Raw genomic sequence first — 15,752 nt, 5'->3', positions numbered from 1 at the left:
CAACTGGAAAAAAAACTGCAGGTTTTGCTTACTGTAGTTAAATCACTTAATATGAAGAAGTTACTGGGGGGGGAACATGCAGTTTGGACTGCCTGCAGCACACGATGGTCAAATTTCTACTGAAAAGAATCTTTTGTCTTGCTGAGGGATTATAAAAAGCTTGATTCCTTTTAATGCTGCTGTGTCTGAAGCTGAATTTCAGCAAGCAAAAACAACTTCCCTGACTCTTAAGTTGTGTGTCCTTTTAATGCTGCAAAATGTAAATAATGATACTTGCATACATATTTGTCAATTAAATGTACAGTGGATATCTTCTCCTTCAAATAGTCTGGAGCTTAAAAATCAGTTTAAATGTACTGGATAGTGTATTTTTTTTTCTACACATAGCTTCAGTCCGCTTTGAAGAAAATTTGATGGGTTACACAAGTCTTTATGTAAGGTACAAACAGAGCCTAAGGTTTTGAGTGCCCAAGAATGCTCTTTTCAAGTAGGTTAACAGGCACATAAACATCATGTAATGGCGTAAGGACTCCCCAGAACATCTTCAGGACAAATATATTTTATATAAGCAGCTGTTTTCATGCAACCTCAGCTAGCATTGTGCTGCTCTTTACAGGATTGGATGAGTGGTGTTGTCTTTGGCTGTGTGGGCTTAAATGTGTTTCTAATGTGTGTGTCAAATAATTACCTGTTAAACAGACTGCCAATCTGGCTGAAGCCAATGCTTCCGAAGAAGATAAAATAAAAGCTATGATGACACAGTCTGGCCATGAATATGATCCAATCAAGTAAGTGTTGATAATGTCAAATCTGTTCTTTGAAGATTATGAAAAAATTGTAGAGATGTTTGTTTTAACAAGAGACACACATGCATACCTTTTTCTTTTTTTCCCAAAAAACTTTTAGTTATATGAAGAAACCCTTGGGTCCACCTCCACCATCGTATACTTGCTTTCGTTGTGGAAAACCTGGCCACTATATAAAGAACTGCCCAACAAATGGGGTAAGATTGTGGGGAACTTGTGGTGTTGCTTAGTTTTTAATTTTTTTACGTGGGCAGTTACTTAACAAATACATGAATATTCGTATTAAGAATTGTTTCTCTTGGGGTGAAATACCGAGGTTGTATGGCAGTGTTGCAAACCCCTTCAAATTCAAGGGAAACCTGGAACTATAAATGGAAAATTTTCTTTTTTCTAGATCATAGGTATTAAATATGTCTGTAGATCTTTCTCTGTGAACTTTCATGTATATTTTGATATATTTCAGTATTATGGGAAACTTTTCTCTGTTTTTTACTTTTTTTTATGACAGTTCACAATTTTTAGTGTTTCGTATAAAAAGATGATGTTTGTGTTGACCCCATCTACTGAATATTTGCATGTTTTAATTACACAAGTCTCTGGTTGAGTATTTATGCTATTTAACATTAGTCACTGAATGTATATGCATGAGGTATGAATTCAGTTTTCATATATAGATGGTGAATATAAGCTTGTCCAGTGACTGACTCAGAACCCTGAATTGAGCTCTCGCTCTGAATTGCACTTTGGAGGAGGAGCGGGTTTGTGCCTCTTCTCTCAGTGGATGGTGAGCCAAGGGATATTTCACCCTTAAGGAACCTGAAGTTAAGCCAAAGAATGTCGATTGAGTTCAAAACATTGCTCAAGCCTTTGGAACATCCTGGCTCTATTCATTCAGGAAAATAAGTATTTTAGTCGAGCAACCCTTATGCTAGGTAAAAGGAGGGGATTAAAGGCTTTTGCTGCTTAAAATAATCATTGAAATGTCATTTTAAGTGTGGGTCTTCATATGAGATATAGCTGCATTTCTTTTCTTAACAGGACAAAAATTTTGAGTCTGTTCCCAGAATTAAAAAGAGCACAGGAATTCCAAGGAGTTTCATGATGGAGGTGAAAGATCCCAATACAAAGGGTGCTATGCTGACAAACACTGGAAAATATGCAATACCAACTATTGATGCGTAAGTATGTAATTAATCAGACTGACCAAAAAGCGAATAAGAGAAAACATGCGTAAATGCCTGAGTGGCAGCGCAACCAAGTTGGCCAGCATCTGTAATTACAGGAGAGGAATCATTGTCGTTGTATCTCAACCTTAAAATCTGTGATGCTTTCTAATATGAAAATAGGGTGGTCCTATTGTTCATACCCCTGTCAGTTGGTTAAGCGTGTGGTATGCTATTTCTGCAAAACATTTCAGTACTGTTTACAGTGGAGTTGTTCTCTTTGAAAGCTCGTTTTGCTTCTGGTTTATGTTTCAAAGGCGTCTTGCAAAATTTAACAAATAGCTGTTGGACTGAGATTTCCTCCCCCTCTGACTTCTATCAAATCCCATGTGTGAAACAGACTGGAGTTTTCCTGTTGCTATAAACTAAGAAAATACTACTGTGTGCTGAGAACAGTGGTGGTTTTGAAATGCACTTGGTAGCACTTCTGGTTTTCTGTCATGGATATCCTTTTGTAGAAGCTGTAACATAGACTTATTACATTTTTAAAATGTAATTACTCAGAGAGACTGGCTTTATCCTGAGCCTGCAATTTACATTTACCCTCTGGCAAAGGAGAGATGGGATTCATTTCATCTGATTTCTAGCTGTTAAAAAAATATTTTTCTAATCTGAGCTAATTTCTTAGTTGATCCAATGAATGGGAGAGTTCTGCAGAAGGAAAGTTGTTCCCCCCTCCCTCTTCTAGTGTTGTGGCTACAGGAAAGTAGTTTAAACTAAATGTCTGTGTTTTAGAAGGCTAATGTGGAGTGAGAAGAATTCTGTCTATTTTCTTCCTTTGATAAAATCCAAAGCTTGGAAAAGTTTCCCTTTACCCATCTTTAACTTTTTTCTTTTTCTTTCCCCACCCCCTTCCAGGGAAGCTTACGCTATAGGAAAGAAGGAGAAGCCTCCCTTTTTACCAGAGGAGCCGTCCTCCTCCTCGGAAGAAGATGATCCTATTCCAGATGAGTTGTTATGTCTCATTTGTAAAGATATAATGACTGATGCAGTTGTTATTCCCTGCTGTGGAAACAGTTATTGTGACGAATGTAAGTGCTACTCCCATGTTTGTTAATTCAAACCATCAAATCTGATCTTTTGAAAGCAGAAATAGGAGATAATGAAATTACTTTGTTACCAGTTCTATTTAATACTTTAGTCCTTTCCTATTCAGGGTATACTTTTCGGGGGGGGGGGGGGGGGGGGGGGGGGGGGGGGGGGGGCGGAAAGCTTTTTTCCCCTTCTTAAATATCTAGTTAAATCCCCTTTGCATATGGAAGGATGAGTATGAGAAGAGTGAATAATTGTGCAGGTGATTACAGTATTAGATATTGAATGCGTTTAGTTTGTCCACAGCCCTTTCTCTCATACAAAATTACATATCCAACACTGGTGACTTACTGTGGTCTGCAACAAACTGATAGTTAGGCATTTAATCCACATTCTTCTTCACAGGAGAGTTGGTTAAAACCTTCAGAACTCAAACCTGCTTATGGTTTTTTGAAATGTGTTTTATTCATTAACCTTGAGGTTGTTGACTTCTCACTGTACTAGATAGTGGAAAAAAGACTAGTCGAAACATCAAGACACAGCCTACTCTACATCTTCAAATGTTACAATAGTGAAATATCAAAACTGTGTAGTTATTTGCTGCATACTAGAAATTTTTTACACTATTGAACGTTCGTAGCTTCATGCTCTCAATTCAAGACCATATTCACCCATTAATCATATACATGTTTTTATAATTGATTAGAACCCCCAAAATTTCCTTAGTTTGGCTAAAAACTATTTTGATGATTCTACTTATTCACAGGTATTAGAACAGCATTACTGGAATCCGAGGAACATACATGCCCAACGTGTCATCAGACGGATGTTTCTCCTGATGCTTTAATTGCCAACAAGTTCCTACGCCAGGTAATACGATTACTTTTATGTAAACTGTTTGTAAGAAAAGTCTATTTGTAAAAAGCTGAAAGGGAAGAAAATACTAATTTACGTCTCCTTAAGCAAAGCTAAATTGAATAAGACTAAATTTACTTTTCAAATACATTATCTGTTGTTACAGAAGCTTACAACTCTTTAGAGACAATCTGGCAAATTCAGGTCACACTTTTGTTTAAAGTGATTGCCTCACTTTCAGATTCAGTGGTAACACCAAAGTACTTTAAATACAGATACTCTTGAGTTAGCAATCATTAATATCAGTGTTTAATGTGATGTGTTCATATATCTGTATGTTGATTTGTTTTAGGATTAATAGCATTTACAGGAATACACAAGTAATTTTTCTCTGTGGAGGCTTTTGTTCGTATATCTACTGAAGTTTCATAGTACCTTTTTGTAAATGTTTTTCTGCCTCTAGGCTGTGAACAACTTCAAAAATGAAACTGGCTACACAAAAAGGCTCCGTAAGCAGATTCAGCAGCAACAACAGCAGCAGCCGCCGCCGCCACCACCACCTCCACCACCCCTAATGAGACAAACAATAACACGCAACCTGCAGCCTCTACTCCGGCCAACAATTTCCAGACAGCAGGATCCACTAATGATTCCGTTAGCTTCTCTGGCTTCTCGTTCTGCTGCTGCTTTGTCATCGTTGGCCCCTGGTCAGTCATCTGTGGCAGCTGGGCTGCCAGTAAATCCATCTTCTGTTGTTGTCTCTGATCTCCCTCCAGCAGTGTCCCTATCTCTCCGTGGTGAAAAGCCAGATGGACCTTTTCGGTAAGTAAATCTGTAGATCATCATGAATATAAAAGACACCAAAATGCTTACATTAGATTCTTCTTCTTGAGCTTCTCAGCTAGCGATTTATGTATCGTTAGTGACAGTTCCAGATAATTGTGGAAGTTCTGGTTTTTGTTTTTACTTTGAACGAGGACACTTTGATAAGTTGGAAGTGTACCTCATGCAAGAATTTTCTCAGAAGTATTTCTTGTTTGGTTCCCTTATCAGTCATTCAGTACAGGTTTACCCTGAAAGAGGAACTTTTTTCCCCCAGGAGCCCTTTGATTTTAAGTGGCTAGCAATTCCTAGAGTAACCGTTTAGTTACATCAAACCTTCTTGAGTGCGTTAATTTCTCATTAGTACTGAGGAAATATTTTCATGAAAAGCATAAAAGCACGATTATAGTTAAAATTGACCAGGTGTTTTCACATTACTTTTTTCTACAGTATTTCTGTCATCAACATTATGATAAGTCAGAGTCATCCTCAGTAATACACAGTGTAGTCAGTGATGCGTAATAAACATTGAAACACTGTAAATTTGAAGTATTTACAAACATGAAAGTCTAAGTTTGCAACCCAGTGAAGTCATATGAAAATACATTAAAAAGCTGTACTCTTGCTTAGGGCTTATATCCTTTCAACTTTATGCCTTGAATGCAAATAGCCACTTGGTCCAGAAGACTGTCGGGCTCAGCTGTACCATTGAATACAAAGGATCACAATTCAGAAGAACCTCTAAGGCAGCCTCTGAACTAGCATATAAACATTTCCTAATAGAATTTCAGTTCTTGCGTCTTCCAAAACTGAGATTCAGTGTGTGGGTTATACGTGCTCTAATCCTTTCATGTGCAGCTAGCTTAATAAAATATTTTTCCAGTGAGCTTCCTCTTTAAATGCCAGTAGTCCAAATTGACTTCTGTTCAGCGCTTCATTTGGAATCGGCCAACTTCACATTTGTAAATCTGGTGAAGATTACTTTTTAATTTTTTTTTTCCATTTACAGTAGTCAGCCTTTTCTCACCTTGGACTTTATATTTCAACTAGCACTTCAAAACAATGTTAGAATAATAAAAAATTGGTTTTTTGTTGTAGCGATGCCGATACTGTTATACCTCCTGCTGCTCTGGTGACGGCTGCTGAACTTTCTAAATCTTCCCCTCTGTCAATCAGCAGTTTGTTGGAAGAGAAGGTAAATTTTATTTCAACATATGGAGTGATTCTTGTATTTTTGTAGAGCTTGTTTTCTAACTGTTTGCATTTATTCACAAGGGCTATCAGGTTCCTGTACTAAGACAACCAGCATTACCAAGTCTTCTGGGCCCTCAAGGACAATCAATACCCACAACTGGTAAGTAATTATAACTTTAGAATCTCTTCTAAAAAATTATCTTCAGATAAACTGAATGTTTTTTTCTTTTTCCTCTCCCCACTCCAAAAGGTCATCCCATGAGAGCCAGTACAATTCGCTCAGCAGGTGGCAGACCAGGCTGGGAACTGTAAGTATTCTACAGAAATTCAATATATTACTACTTGTAACCTGTTAAATTAGGCCGTAACACGTAACTTATACAACAGCTGATTTATAATGAAATAAGTATGCACAGATAGTTGTGGAGAATACAAGTGGTAATTAATTTTTAAATGGCTTAATTTGAATTAGCTTTAACAAAGGGGATCTATGCTTGCAGTAAGATTATTTAAAATAAAACTGCAGTACATAATTGAAAAGAGGACTCTGAAAAATGAACACTTTTTGAGGAAACCATAATTACATATAAAAATTAAATATAATTAAAAGATCAGACAGAAAGCTACCCTTTTGATTACTGGCTGAATAGGGCTGAAGAAATTGATTTCCCAATAGAAATCAGCCTCCAACATTCTTTCTTTAACAACTTAGTTGATACTGATTGAGCAGATTATTGGAAAAGTCAATGCTGTTATTTTATGACAGTTTTTAATTTCTTCAATTTACTCATCTCAAACAGCCAAGCTGCTTTCTCTCAGTTGGAGAGAGGGGAGTCCGTTTTATCTATTATTGCAGTGTCAAGTTAGTCCTTCCTTTCGGTATATATTTGTTACAGGTAGATGGTAAGGGTTCATTGTGTTTATAAAATCTTAAAGATAAATCAAAACAAAAACCAGGATCCGTCCCACAAATTGTCTAAAATCTCAAATTCAATAAGCAAGAAAATAACAACTCAGGGACAAGAACAGGCCAAATACGTCATCATGAGGCAACAACATAGGAAGCATATGTGGGAGGAGTTAAAAGAAGTTCGAGAGAAGATTAGTTAATATCTGTGCAGTACTTTGAAGATCAGAAGTGTGAAGTAGTAAGTGTATCAAGGAGTGGCAGAGGAGCAGTGGGCACTTTGCACATGGGAGATGGGAGTCTCATTTAAGGATGGGCAGCCTCCATCCACAGTCGCAAAGCTGAGTATAAGACAAGAAGACTGAGGGAACTGTTGGGGGTGAGGATGTGGAAGGCGAGTATGAGGATCAAGAAATGAGTGGTCTCAAATGAACAGAAAGCAGGGAGAAAAATGCTTAAGTTGAGATCAAGAAGTGCTTGCCACCATGCTCCCGCTTCATTCGCTTTCCACTTTAAAATCAGGGCAGAGTGTAACGAAGTGACACATGTTTTTGGGTTTCTTTAGAAGTTCAAATCGAGGACGCCCGCACAGTGAACGTACCCAAAGGACTCAGGCCCCAACACTACCAGCATCGACACCAGTCTTTGTGCCTGTGCCTCCACCTCCCTTGTATCCTCCACCGCCCCATGCACTGCCTCTTCCACCCGGGGTACCACCACCACAGTTTCCTCCTCAGTTTCCACCTGGTCAGCCTCCATCTGCTGGGTACACTGTCCCCCCTCCAGGATATCCCCCAGCTCCTGCAAACATGTCATCAGCTTGGGTACCAACAGCAGTACCAACGGCTCATTCAAATGCCATCCCAACGACACAAGCACCCCCTTTATCTAGGGAGGAGTTTTACAGAGAGCAACGGAGACTTAAAGAGGAGTAAGTATTTGGCTCAATGAAGTTGCATTGTTTTTCATTTTTGTATTTCGATAGCATATCGGACTGCAGTTACACTAAAGTGCATCTGACATAAGCAAAAATGACGTAGTGTTTCTTCCAGTATACTTTTTCGTTGCAGATGGTAAACATGCAAAACTAAAACAAGACAAATGTAATTCTAAAACTTTCCCTAAAACTTGTAGGAATTCTAAACTGTTTTTGCTTAAATAGGATGTTCACCTTTTGCATTTGCATGCAGTATACATTTTCTCATATTGGCCATGTTTTGTTTCTTGATGTCTTTTTGTAATAAAGGTCAAACTATAATTGTAATAAAGGTCAAACTTATTTTAACAGGGAAAAGAAAAAGTCCAAACTTGATGAGTTTACAAATGATTTTGCTAAGGAATTGATGGAATATAAAAAGATTCAAAAGGAGCGTAGGCGTTCGTTTTCCAGGTAACTGCTTTACATGTCCGTAATGGAGAAGCAGATTGTCTAGAAGAATCAGGAGGAGTTCCACTCCACCTCTCTATCATTAGATGGATTGGATGATTCAAGGGATTTGCAGTGATAGGAGTTTCATATGTAGGTTACTAGCTTAAATATGGCAGAGATTACAGTTGACTGTTAGTTATAATTGGGCAGCAGTTGTTAAGGAGCAGGTGTCTCTTTTACTAAAGCTTCTCTGCAATGACTTCCTTCACCTCCCGACAGCCGTGAGGAGGCTAGAGTCTGAGCAGGTGTAGTTGCTGGATTTTCTGTGTCTCCCTATTCTGATTGTAACCATTACCTCAAAGCACTTTGGAGGAGATCTGTGAGAGAAATTGTCTTCAGTTCCTCTTTTGTTTATCTCATGTGGATACATGGAGAGATTTTAACCTGGACTGCAAACTGGTGGCTTTCGCTAGTATCTTGTTGACATTGTTAAATTTTTCTTAGGAATTAAAAGATCAGACTTGTTTTTAAGGAAATCTTAAATTGGTGAAGGACTTCGAGAGGAGGAATGATGCTAATGAACATATGCAGAATAATGTGACATGGTTCTTTAAAAAATAGAAAAGAAAAACTTGTGAAGAAAAAACTCAGGGTAGCTGATGTTTTCTATCGCCAAAAATCACATGGGCAGGAGTCTGAATAGCTCTCTATTACTAATGCTGTCAGTATCTTTCCTAGAGTAATGGCATTGAGTCATATTACTAGAGGCTGAGTTTAGAAGTTTTTAGATACGATTTTTCTTGAAATGCGGTCACTAGCCTTGGTTAGAGCTAGAGGTATGTGCAAAATTTTGCTAGGACATCTGGCTAGAAGTGTTGATTAAATAGTCCTGTATGTAAGATTGCAGTACAAGTATTGTGTATCCTATACAAATTACCAAATAAGTAGTGAAGTTAAATAGACTAAGCTGGCATTTTAAAATTGAGCTTTACTGTCGTGAGGCTAAATTGTGTTTTCTTGATGTTTGATACTGCACTGTAGCCATTAAGACGTGCTCTTTTACTGCAACAAAAATGATTTTGCACTGCATGTAGTTGCCGAGTAGTGAAAAATGTGTGTGTTCATGTACCAGTAGAGGCCAGTATACACCACCTTAAATCAATCAATAGTTATGGTAGTTCATGTGATAGAAGTGAGTGGAAATAGACTTACCCTTCCTGTATGTTTTTACACTAACAAAGCAGCAGCTGTTCTGTCTTGTAAGCAGAAACTTTTACATGTTATCAAGTTCTTCAATTTGCAGTAGCATTATGTCAGCAGCTGAAAGAAGCTTTGACATAAGCATATGGAGAGGAAAAAAAAAACCAAACCAAATTTGGGAGGAAAAAAATTGGGGAGAGTGACTGTTTTGAATTAACTTCATTTATTTTTTTTTGTGTTGTGTTTTTTTTTTTTTAAGGTCCAAGTCTCCCTATAGTGCTTCATCTTACTCTAGAAGTTCGTATACCTACTCCAAGTCAAGATCAGGTTCTTCCCGCTCTCGCTCCTACTCTCGATCATTTAGTCGTTCCCATTCTCGTTCCTACTCGCGATCGCCGCCATATCCAAGAAGAGGCAAAGGGAAGAGTCGTAACTATCGTTCTAGGTCAAGGTCACATGGCTATCACCGGTCAAGGTCAAGGTCACCCCCATACAGAAGATACCATTCACGGTCAAGGTCTCCAGTATTTAGAGGCCAGTCTCCCACTAAACGGACTGTACCTCAAGGGGAAGGAGAAAGGGAGTATTTTAACAGATACAGAGAAGTTCCACCATATGATATGAAAGCTTACTATGGCAGATCTGTTGACTTTAGAGATCCGTTTGAAAAGGAAAGATACAGAGAATGGGAAAGGAACTATAGAGAATGGTATGAAAAGTTTTACAAGGGCTATGCTGTTGGCGCGCAACCTCGACCTCCAGTAAACAGAGAGAACTTTTCTCCAGATAGGTTTGGTCCACCTGGGACCAGACGAGAGAATTCGCCATATGCTCGGGGACGTAGGGAGGATTATCCTGGTGGGCAGAGCCATCGAAATCGTAATATAGCTGGAAATTACCCTGAAAAACCTTCTGGGAGAGAGAGCCATGGCATCAAAGATCCTACAAAATCAAAAGAGAAGGAGGTGGAAAATCCACTGGGAGATAGCAAAGGAAATAAACATAAAAAACACCGGAAGAGAAGAAAAGGGGATGAGAACGAAGGGTTTCCCAATGCTGAGTTGTTAGAAGGTGCGAGAAAACCAAGAGAGCCAGTTACAGCAGAAGACGTTAAAACGGAGTCTCTGTTCATGCTCCCCAGCAGAGATGATGCCACCCCTGTGAGAGATGAGCCTATGGAAGCAGATTCTATTGCTTTCAAACCGGTGTCTGAAAAGGAGAAAAAAGAGAAGGATAAGCCAAAAGCAAAAATTGACAAGACAAAGCGGAAAGTGGAAGTGGCTGTTCCTCCTAAGAAAGACAATACAATAAAACCAGCTAAAGCTTCCCAAGAAAAGGTGGACACCGATCGTGAAAAATCTCCTCGGACGGAACCTCCTGTGAAAAAAGTGAAGGAGGAGTTGCCAAAGACAGACAGTGTTAAAACATCTTCCTCTCAAAAGGATGAGAAGGCTCTTGGTACCCCGCGGAAGGTTCACCCCAAAGTGACAAAAGATCACCCAGAAACCAGACCAGCCAAGGAGGAAAAGGCAAAGAAAGACCATCCAAAAGAAACCAAGTCGGAAAAGCCCTCCAACAAAGAGGACAAGTCAAAAAAACCTGCTGAAAAAAGCAAACCGCCTGATGCAAAACCTGAAAAAAGAAAAAGAAAAGCAGATGAAAAGGTTGATAAAGAACACGAAGCCGCTTCCATAAAGGCCTCTAAACCAGAAACTGCTGAATCGAAAGCATCGCCGAAGGGGAAGACTGAGCCTGATGGTGAAAAAGGAGAGCGAACTCCAGAAAAGGATAAATCTGCTTTTCTTAACAACCCTGCAAAAAAGATTAAACTTAACCGAGAAACTGGCAAAAAGATTGTGAGTGGAGAAAATGTACCACCTGCAAAAGAACCTGTTGAGAAACCTGAGCCAAGCAGCAGCAAAGTTAAACAAGAAAAAGCGAAGGGAAAAGTGAGGAGAAAAGTAACAGCAGCTGATGGATCTAGTTCAACTCTTGTAGATTACACCAGGTACCTCATCATTTCTTTTCATATTTTTTCTTTCCTCCCCTCCCCCCCAAAAAATGTAAAATTCTTTATGGTGACTAATGAAAGGAACAGCTAAATCTGTGCTAGATGAGTGGATAATCTGTGATCTCTCCTGTTAAACTGTACTTGGGTCAAAATCAAATTTTGTTAAACAAGCAGTCTGTACTGCACATAAAGCTAATAAGGTTAATTCAGTGGTGACGTGTTTGACCCTTACTTCTGGGACTTTTTTCCCCCCTTTTCTTATTCGTTATATGTTGACTCTCTGAGGTGTCCCCTCTATGTCTTCCTTCAAATCCAGCTTACTGCTAAAGGCAAGGATAACAGACATGTCTATACCATGCAATATTTTGCATTTTAAAAATTGCAAGGTAATGTAATGATCTACTTTTGTCAGTATGACATGAAATTATACCTTGCAGAAATAGCAGCTTGGTTGCCCATGTATTGTACTGATTTTAGATTTCAGCACAGTGCCGTGTTGACACAGCTACACTGCCAACTTTTTTTGGCACTTACCTTGGAGATCTCTCGTCTGTATTCCATTGTGTGACGTCTTGGGGGGGGGGGGAGTGATGTAGTGTGGAGCTGTTACTGCTTACATTTCAGCGTCTAAAGAAGCAGGACTGAGCAAACTCAAAACATTTAAGACGTTACAACTCTGGGACATGAGGATAAAACTTTGGTTGTATATACCTCTTCATAATTGCTTGCTTACATGTTGAGACAAGAATGTGTATCTAATTTATCTGCCATTGGTAGAAATAGGACATGAAGGAATTACCAGATCAGACAGTCCCCAATCGGATAATCTTGTGTCTTTGTTAATTAAATGTGTACGACTAGCAAGATACTAAATTAATGGATTGCTCATAATCTGAGCTAGTAGACTCATCCTTTCTCTTGTCTGTTCCCTTAATTGAACATCTTTTGAAAAAATGCTGAAGATTTAGAATTGAGACAAAAGCTATTTTATGAAATGTTACAAAAGATGGCGATGCGTGTATCTCACCTGTTATTAATGTACGCTTTTTTCCTGTTAGCACTAGTTCTACTGGAGGAAGCCCTGTTAGAAAGACTGAAGAAAAGCCAGATACAAAACGAACTGTCATTAAGACCATGGAGGAGTATAATAATGATATAACAGCCCCTGCTGAAGATGTCATTATTATGATCCAGGTCCCTCAGTCAAAGTGGGATAAAGATGACTTTGAGTCTGAAGAGGAAGACATTAAATCTACCCAGGTGCCTGCAAACGTAGGAAAACCTGCGAGTGTTATAAAAAATGTGAGTGCTAAGCCACCAAATCCCGTAAAACACAATGAAAAAGAGACGGAGCCTTTGGAGAAGATACAGAAAACTACAAAAGAGGCGAGTTATGAAAGCTCCCAGCATGATGCAAAAAGTTCAAAAAGTTCTATGTCAAATGAAAAAGGAAAAACCAAAGACCGGGATCATTCTTTGTCAGACAAGGACACTTCTGAGAAGAGAAAGAGCAGTGTTCAGCCAGAAAAAGACCACTCGGAACGTGCAACTGAACAAGGAAATGGGAAAAATACTTCTCAATCTTCCAAAGACAGCAGATCTGCAGAGAAACATGATACTGGCCGTGGACCCACTGCTAAAGACTTTACTCCAAACCGAGACAAAAAATCTGACCATGATGGCAACAGAGATCATTCTAGTTCCAAGCGTAGAGACGAAAAAAGTGAATTAGCAAGGAGAAAAGACTCCCCTTCTCGAAACAGAGAATCTACATCAGTACAGAAAAGTAAGCCGAGAGACGAACGAGCAGAGCCGTCCAAAAAGGGCGCTGGAGATGCCAAAAGGAGCAGCTACAGTCCTCCGCGTGAGAGGAAGCAGTCTGATCACAAAGCTGCTCACGATTCCAAGCGTACATCGGAGGAACACAAACCTCTAGATAAAAATGCAGGAAAAGAGAAAGAGAAGCATGTACCAGAAGTAAAGAGCAATAAAGAGAAAGAGCCAGGTGGTAATAAACCACCTTTGAGACAAGAATCACCAGATGTAAAAAATGAGAAAGAGAACGTGACTGGACAAAACGATAAAAGTGTTGTCAAGCCCAAGCCTCAGGTAAGCAGCTCCTCACGGCTCTCCTCTGATCTAACTCGAGAGACTGATGAGGCTGCATTTGTACCAGACTACAATGAAAGTGACAGTGAGAGTAATGTGTCTGCAAAAGATGAGGAAGCTGCAGGAAAAAATCCGAAAGAACCGAAAGAAAAGGCTGTTGATAAGGCGAAAGAGGATACGGCAGCACCTGCCGCAGCTGACCAGCCTGAAGCGAGCAGAAGTCAAAGTCAAAGCAGTCCCAGCGTCAGCCGCAGCCGTAGTCAAAGCCCTTCTGAGAGTCAGACTCGAAGCCACAGCAGCAGTGCCAGCTCAGGAGAGAGTCAAGACAGCAAGAAAAAGAAAAAGAAAAAAGAGAAGAAGAAGCACAAGAAGCATAAGAAACACAAGAAGCATAAGAAACACATTGGAAACGAAACGGAATTGGAAAAGAGCCAAAAACACAAACACAAGAAGAAAAAATCAAAGAAGAGCAAAGATAAAGAGAAGGATGACCAAAAAGTGAAATCTGTCAGTACATAGAATGACAGATAATAAAAAAATGACTTAATTCCTAAGTCATCTGTATTAAATTTTGTTAAAATGTAAACGAATTCAAGCGTTGTAAATAATGACATGAAAGACCCTGTGCTGCACTTAAAATATTGCTGCTTGATTATTTGATTTTTACATCAGAGCTTTATAAAAGTGAACATTTTGTACAGAATTGTGAGTTGTGACCATGTAACATGAAAGGTTTTGCTGGGGCATCTTATTTTTAACCACCGTTAATTAGTTTGGGTGGAGTTTACTGTACTGTGAAAATTTTCACCTTTGAATTTTTTTTAATTGCCTGGCAGAAGAAGCTGGTATCAGTTATAAAATATCAGCAGAATGATTTGCAGAATACATTACAGCCCTGTTATGTCACTTTTTGATTACAATAAAAAGTTTTCAGTAAACTATCCAATGTGATGAGATTTCCAGTGATAGCTGAACATTAGCAGAGAAAAGAGTAGTGACAGAAAAAAGCTACCCTGAAAGCTTGCGGGTAGCTGACATCTATGAAGAATAACATACTCGGGTTTAATTTGGAAAAGACTGGTAGGACTTTAAATCTTTTGAACTGATGCGATGTGGGGAGGTACTGCCAAGAGGTGCGCTTTTTTTCACGTGCCAAGTGGACTTGTTTTTATATTGTAAAAGGTAGCGTGTGGCCCCAAAATACAGCCCCTATTAACAGCTGGTGCTGACTGTTTTACAGTGATGTTACGTAGTAAGCTGTCACACTTCAACATTGTTCCAGTTTGTTTAGAAAGCTGTTGTCATTTGCCAGCAAACATTTACACATGTACTTTAAGATGCCCTGTAATCTGTATTTTCTCTCAACGATGCTGATCACCAAGATGTTTGTGTTTTTTAAATAGAAGCTTTATTATTAGTATTTTCTTACGGTGTTGCCACACAGTACAGAACTAACCCTTCCATTCAGCGTGGGGTTCAGCAAATGAGTTTGGCAGAAGAAGAAAGCCCACTAGAAAGGCAGGCTTCTGCTTTGAGCAATGACAGGAAATCTAGAAAATGTGAATTTAATTAGCTTGATAATTTTAAGACAGACGTAATTTAAGGAAAAAAAAGTGGCAGTGGTGGGTGTTGCTCAACTGTCAGAAAGCCAGCATGGTGAGAAATACTTCTCGTCGTGCATTAAGGGCATAACATCCTGCTAACAACTGAACTCGGTAGTGAAAGCCCTCGACTGTTTGGCTGTGGGATTTACCCCAAAAGAGTTCTGTTTGAAAGTACTATAAATTAAAGCAGCATTTCAGGGCTTCCTGCCTGCAGAGACTATTTTGTTCAAAAAGTGTCATTGTTTATAGGTGCTGTTACCGGGGTATTTAGCGGCACAAAAATAGTAAAATAATTATTCATCTTGCTTTTCCATGGGGTGACTCGTCACATTTTAAATACTGGGTTAGAGACTGAGCATCCCTTACTTCTGATGGTTAAAACAAGAACGAACCAGAATTGGTACTGGATTTCGCTTCCAGTAGGTTGCACCTTTTCACGCCAAGGCATTCTTGGTGGATTTCGGGTGTTTTCTGCACAAGGTAACACAGGCTTTCCAGTTAAGCTGCTCCAATTTTTCCTTCCCAGAATCAAAAAGCAGAGGTCCGTAACAGTCGTTAAATGTGCTCGTGCGGCGTTTCCTACGTGTGGTCCGGGGAACTCGTGTCGCCAAAGTGAACTC

At 39.2% G+C, this 15,752-nt stretch overlaps 1 protein-coding gene across 1 annotated transcript in view; it reads left to right on the top strand.

The window, feature by feature from the left end:
• Positions 1–14,469, top strand: part of RBBP6 (RB binding protein 6, ubiquitin ligase) — a 31,957-nt gene extending 17,488 nt beyond the window's left edge. Inside the window, 13 exon segments of the mRNA XM_050906004.1 lie at positions 700–788; positions 907–1,003; positions 1,845–1,984; positions 2,888–3,060; positions 3,828–3,931; positions 4,380–4,738; positions 5,837–5,933; positions 6,014–6,092; positions 6,183–6,240; positions 7,405–7,770; positions 8,128–8,229; positions 9,668–11,416; positions 12,478–14,469. Coding sequence (XP_050761961.1) covers positions 700–788; positions 907–1,003; positions 1,845–1,984; positions 2,888–3,060; positions 3,828–3,931; positions 4,380–4,738; positions 5,837–5,933; positions 6,014–6,092; positions 6,183–6,240; positions 7,405–7,770; positions 8,128–8,229; positions 9,668–11,416; positions 12,478–14,047 — 4,983 coding nt within the window. The 3' untranslated portion in view covers positions 14,048–14,469.
• Positions 14,470–15,752: the final 1,283 nt, after the last annotated feature.

Source organism: Gymnogyps californianus, chromosome 15 (assembly GCF_018139145.2).
Source record: "Gymnogyps californianus isolate 813 chromosome 15, ASM1813914v2, whole genome shotgun sequence".
Classification (NCBI taxonomy): Eukaryota; Metazoa; Chordata; class Aves; order Accipitriformes; family Cathartidae; genus Gymnogyps; species Gymnogyps californianus.
This window is presented reverse-complemented; position numbering and strand designations above follow the sequence as displayed.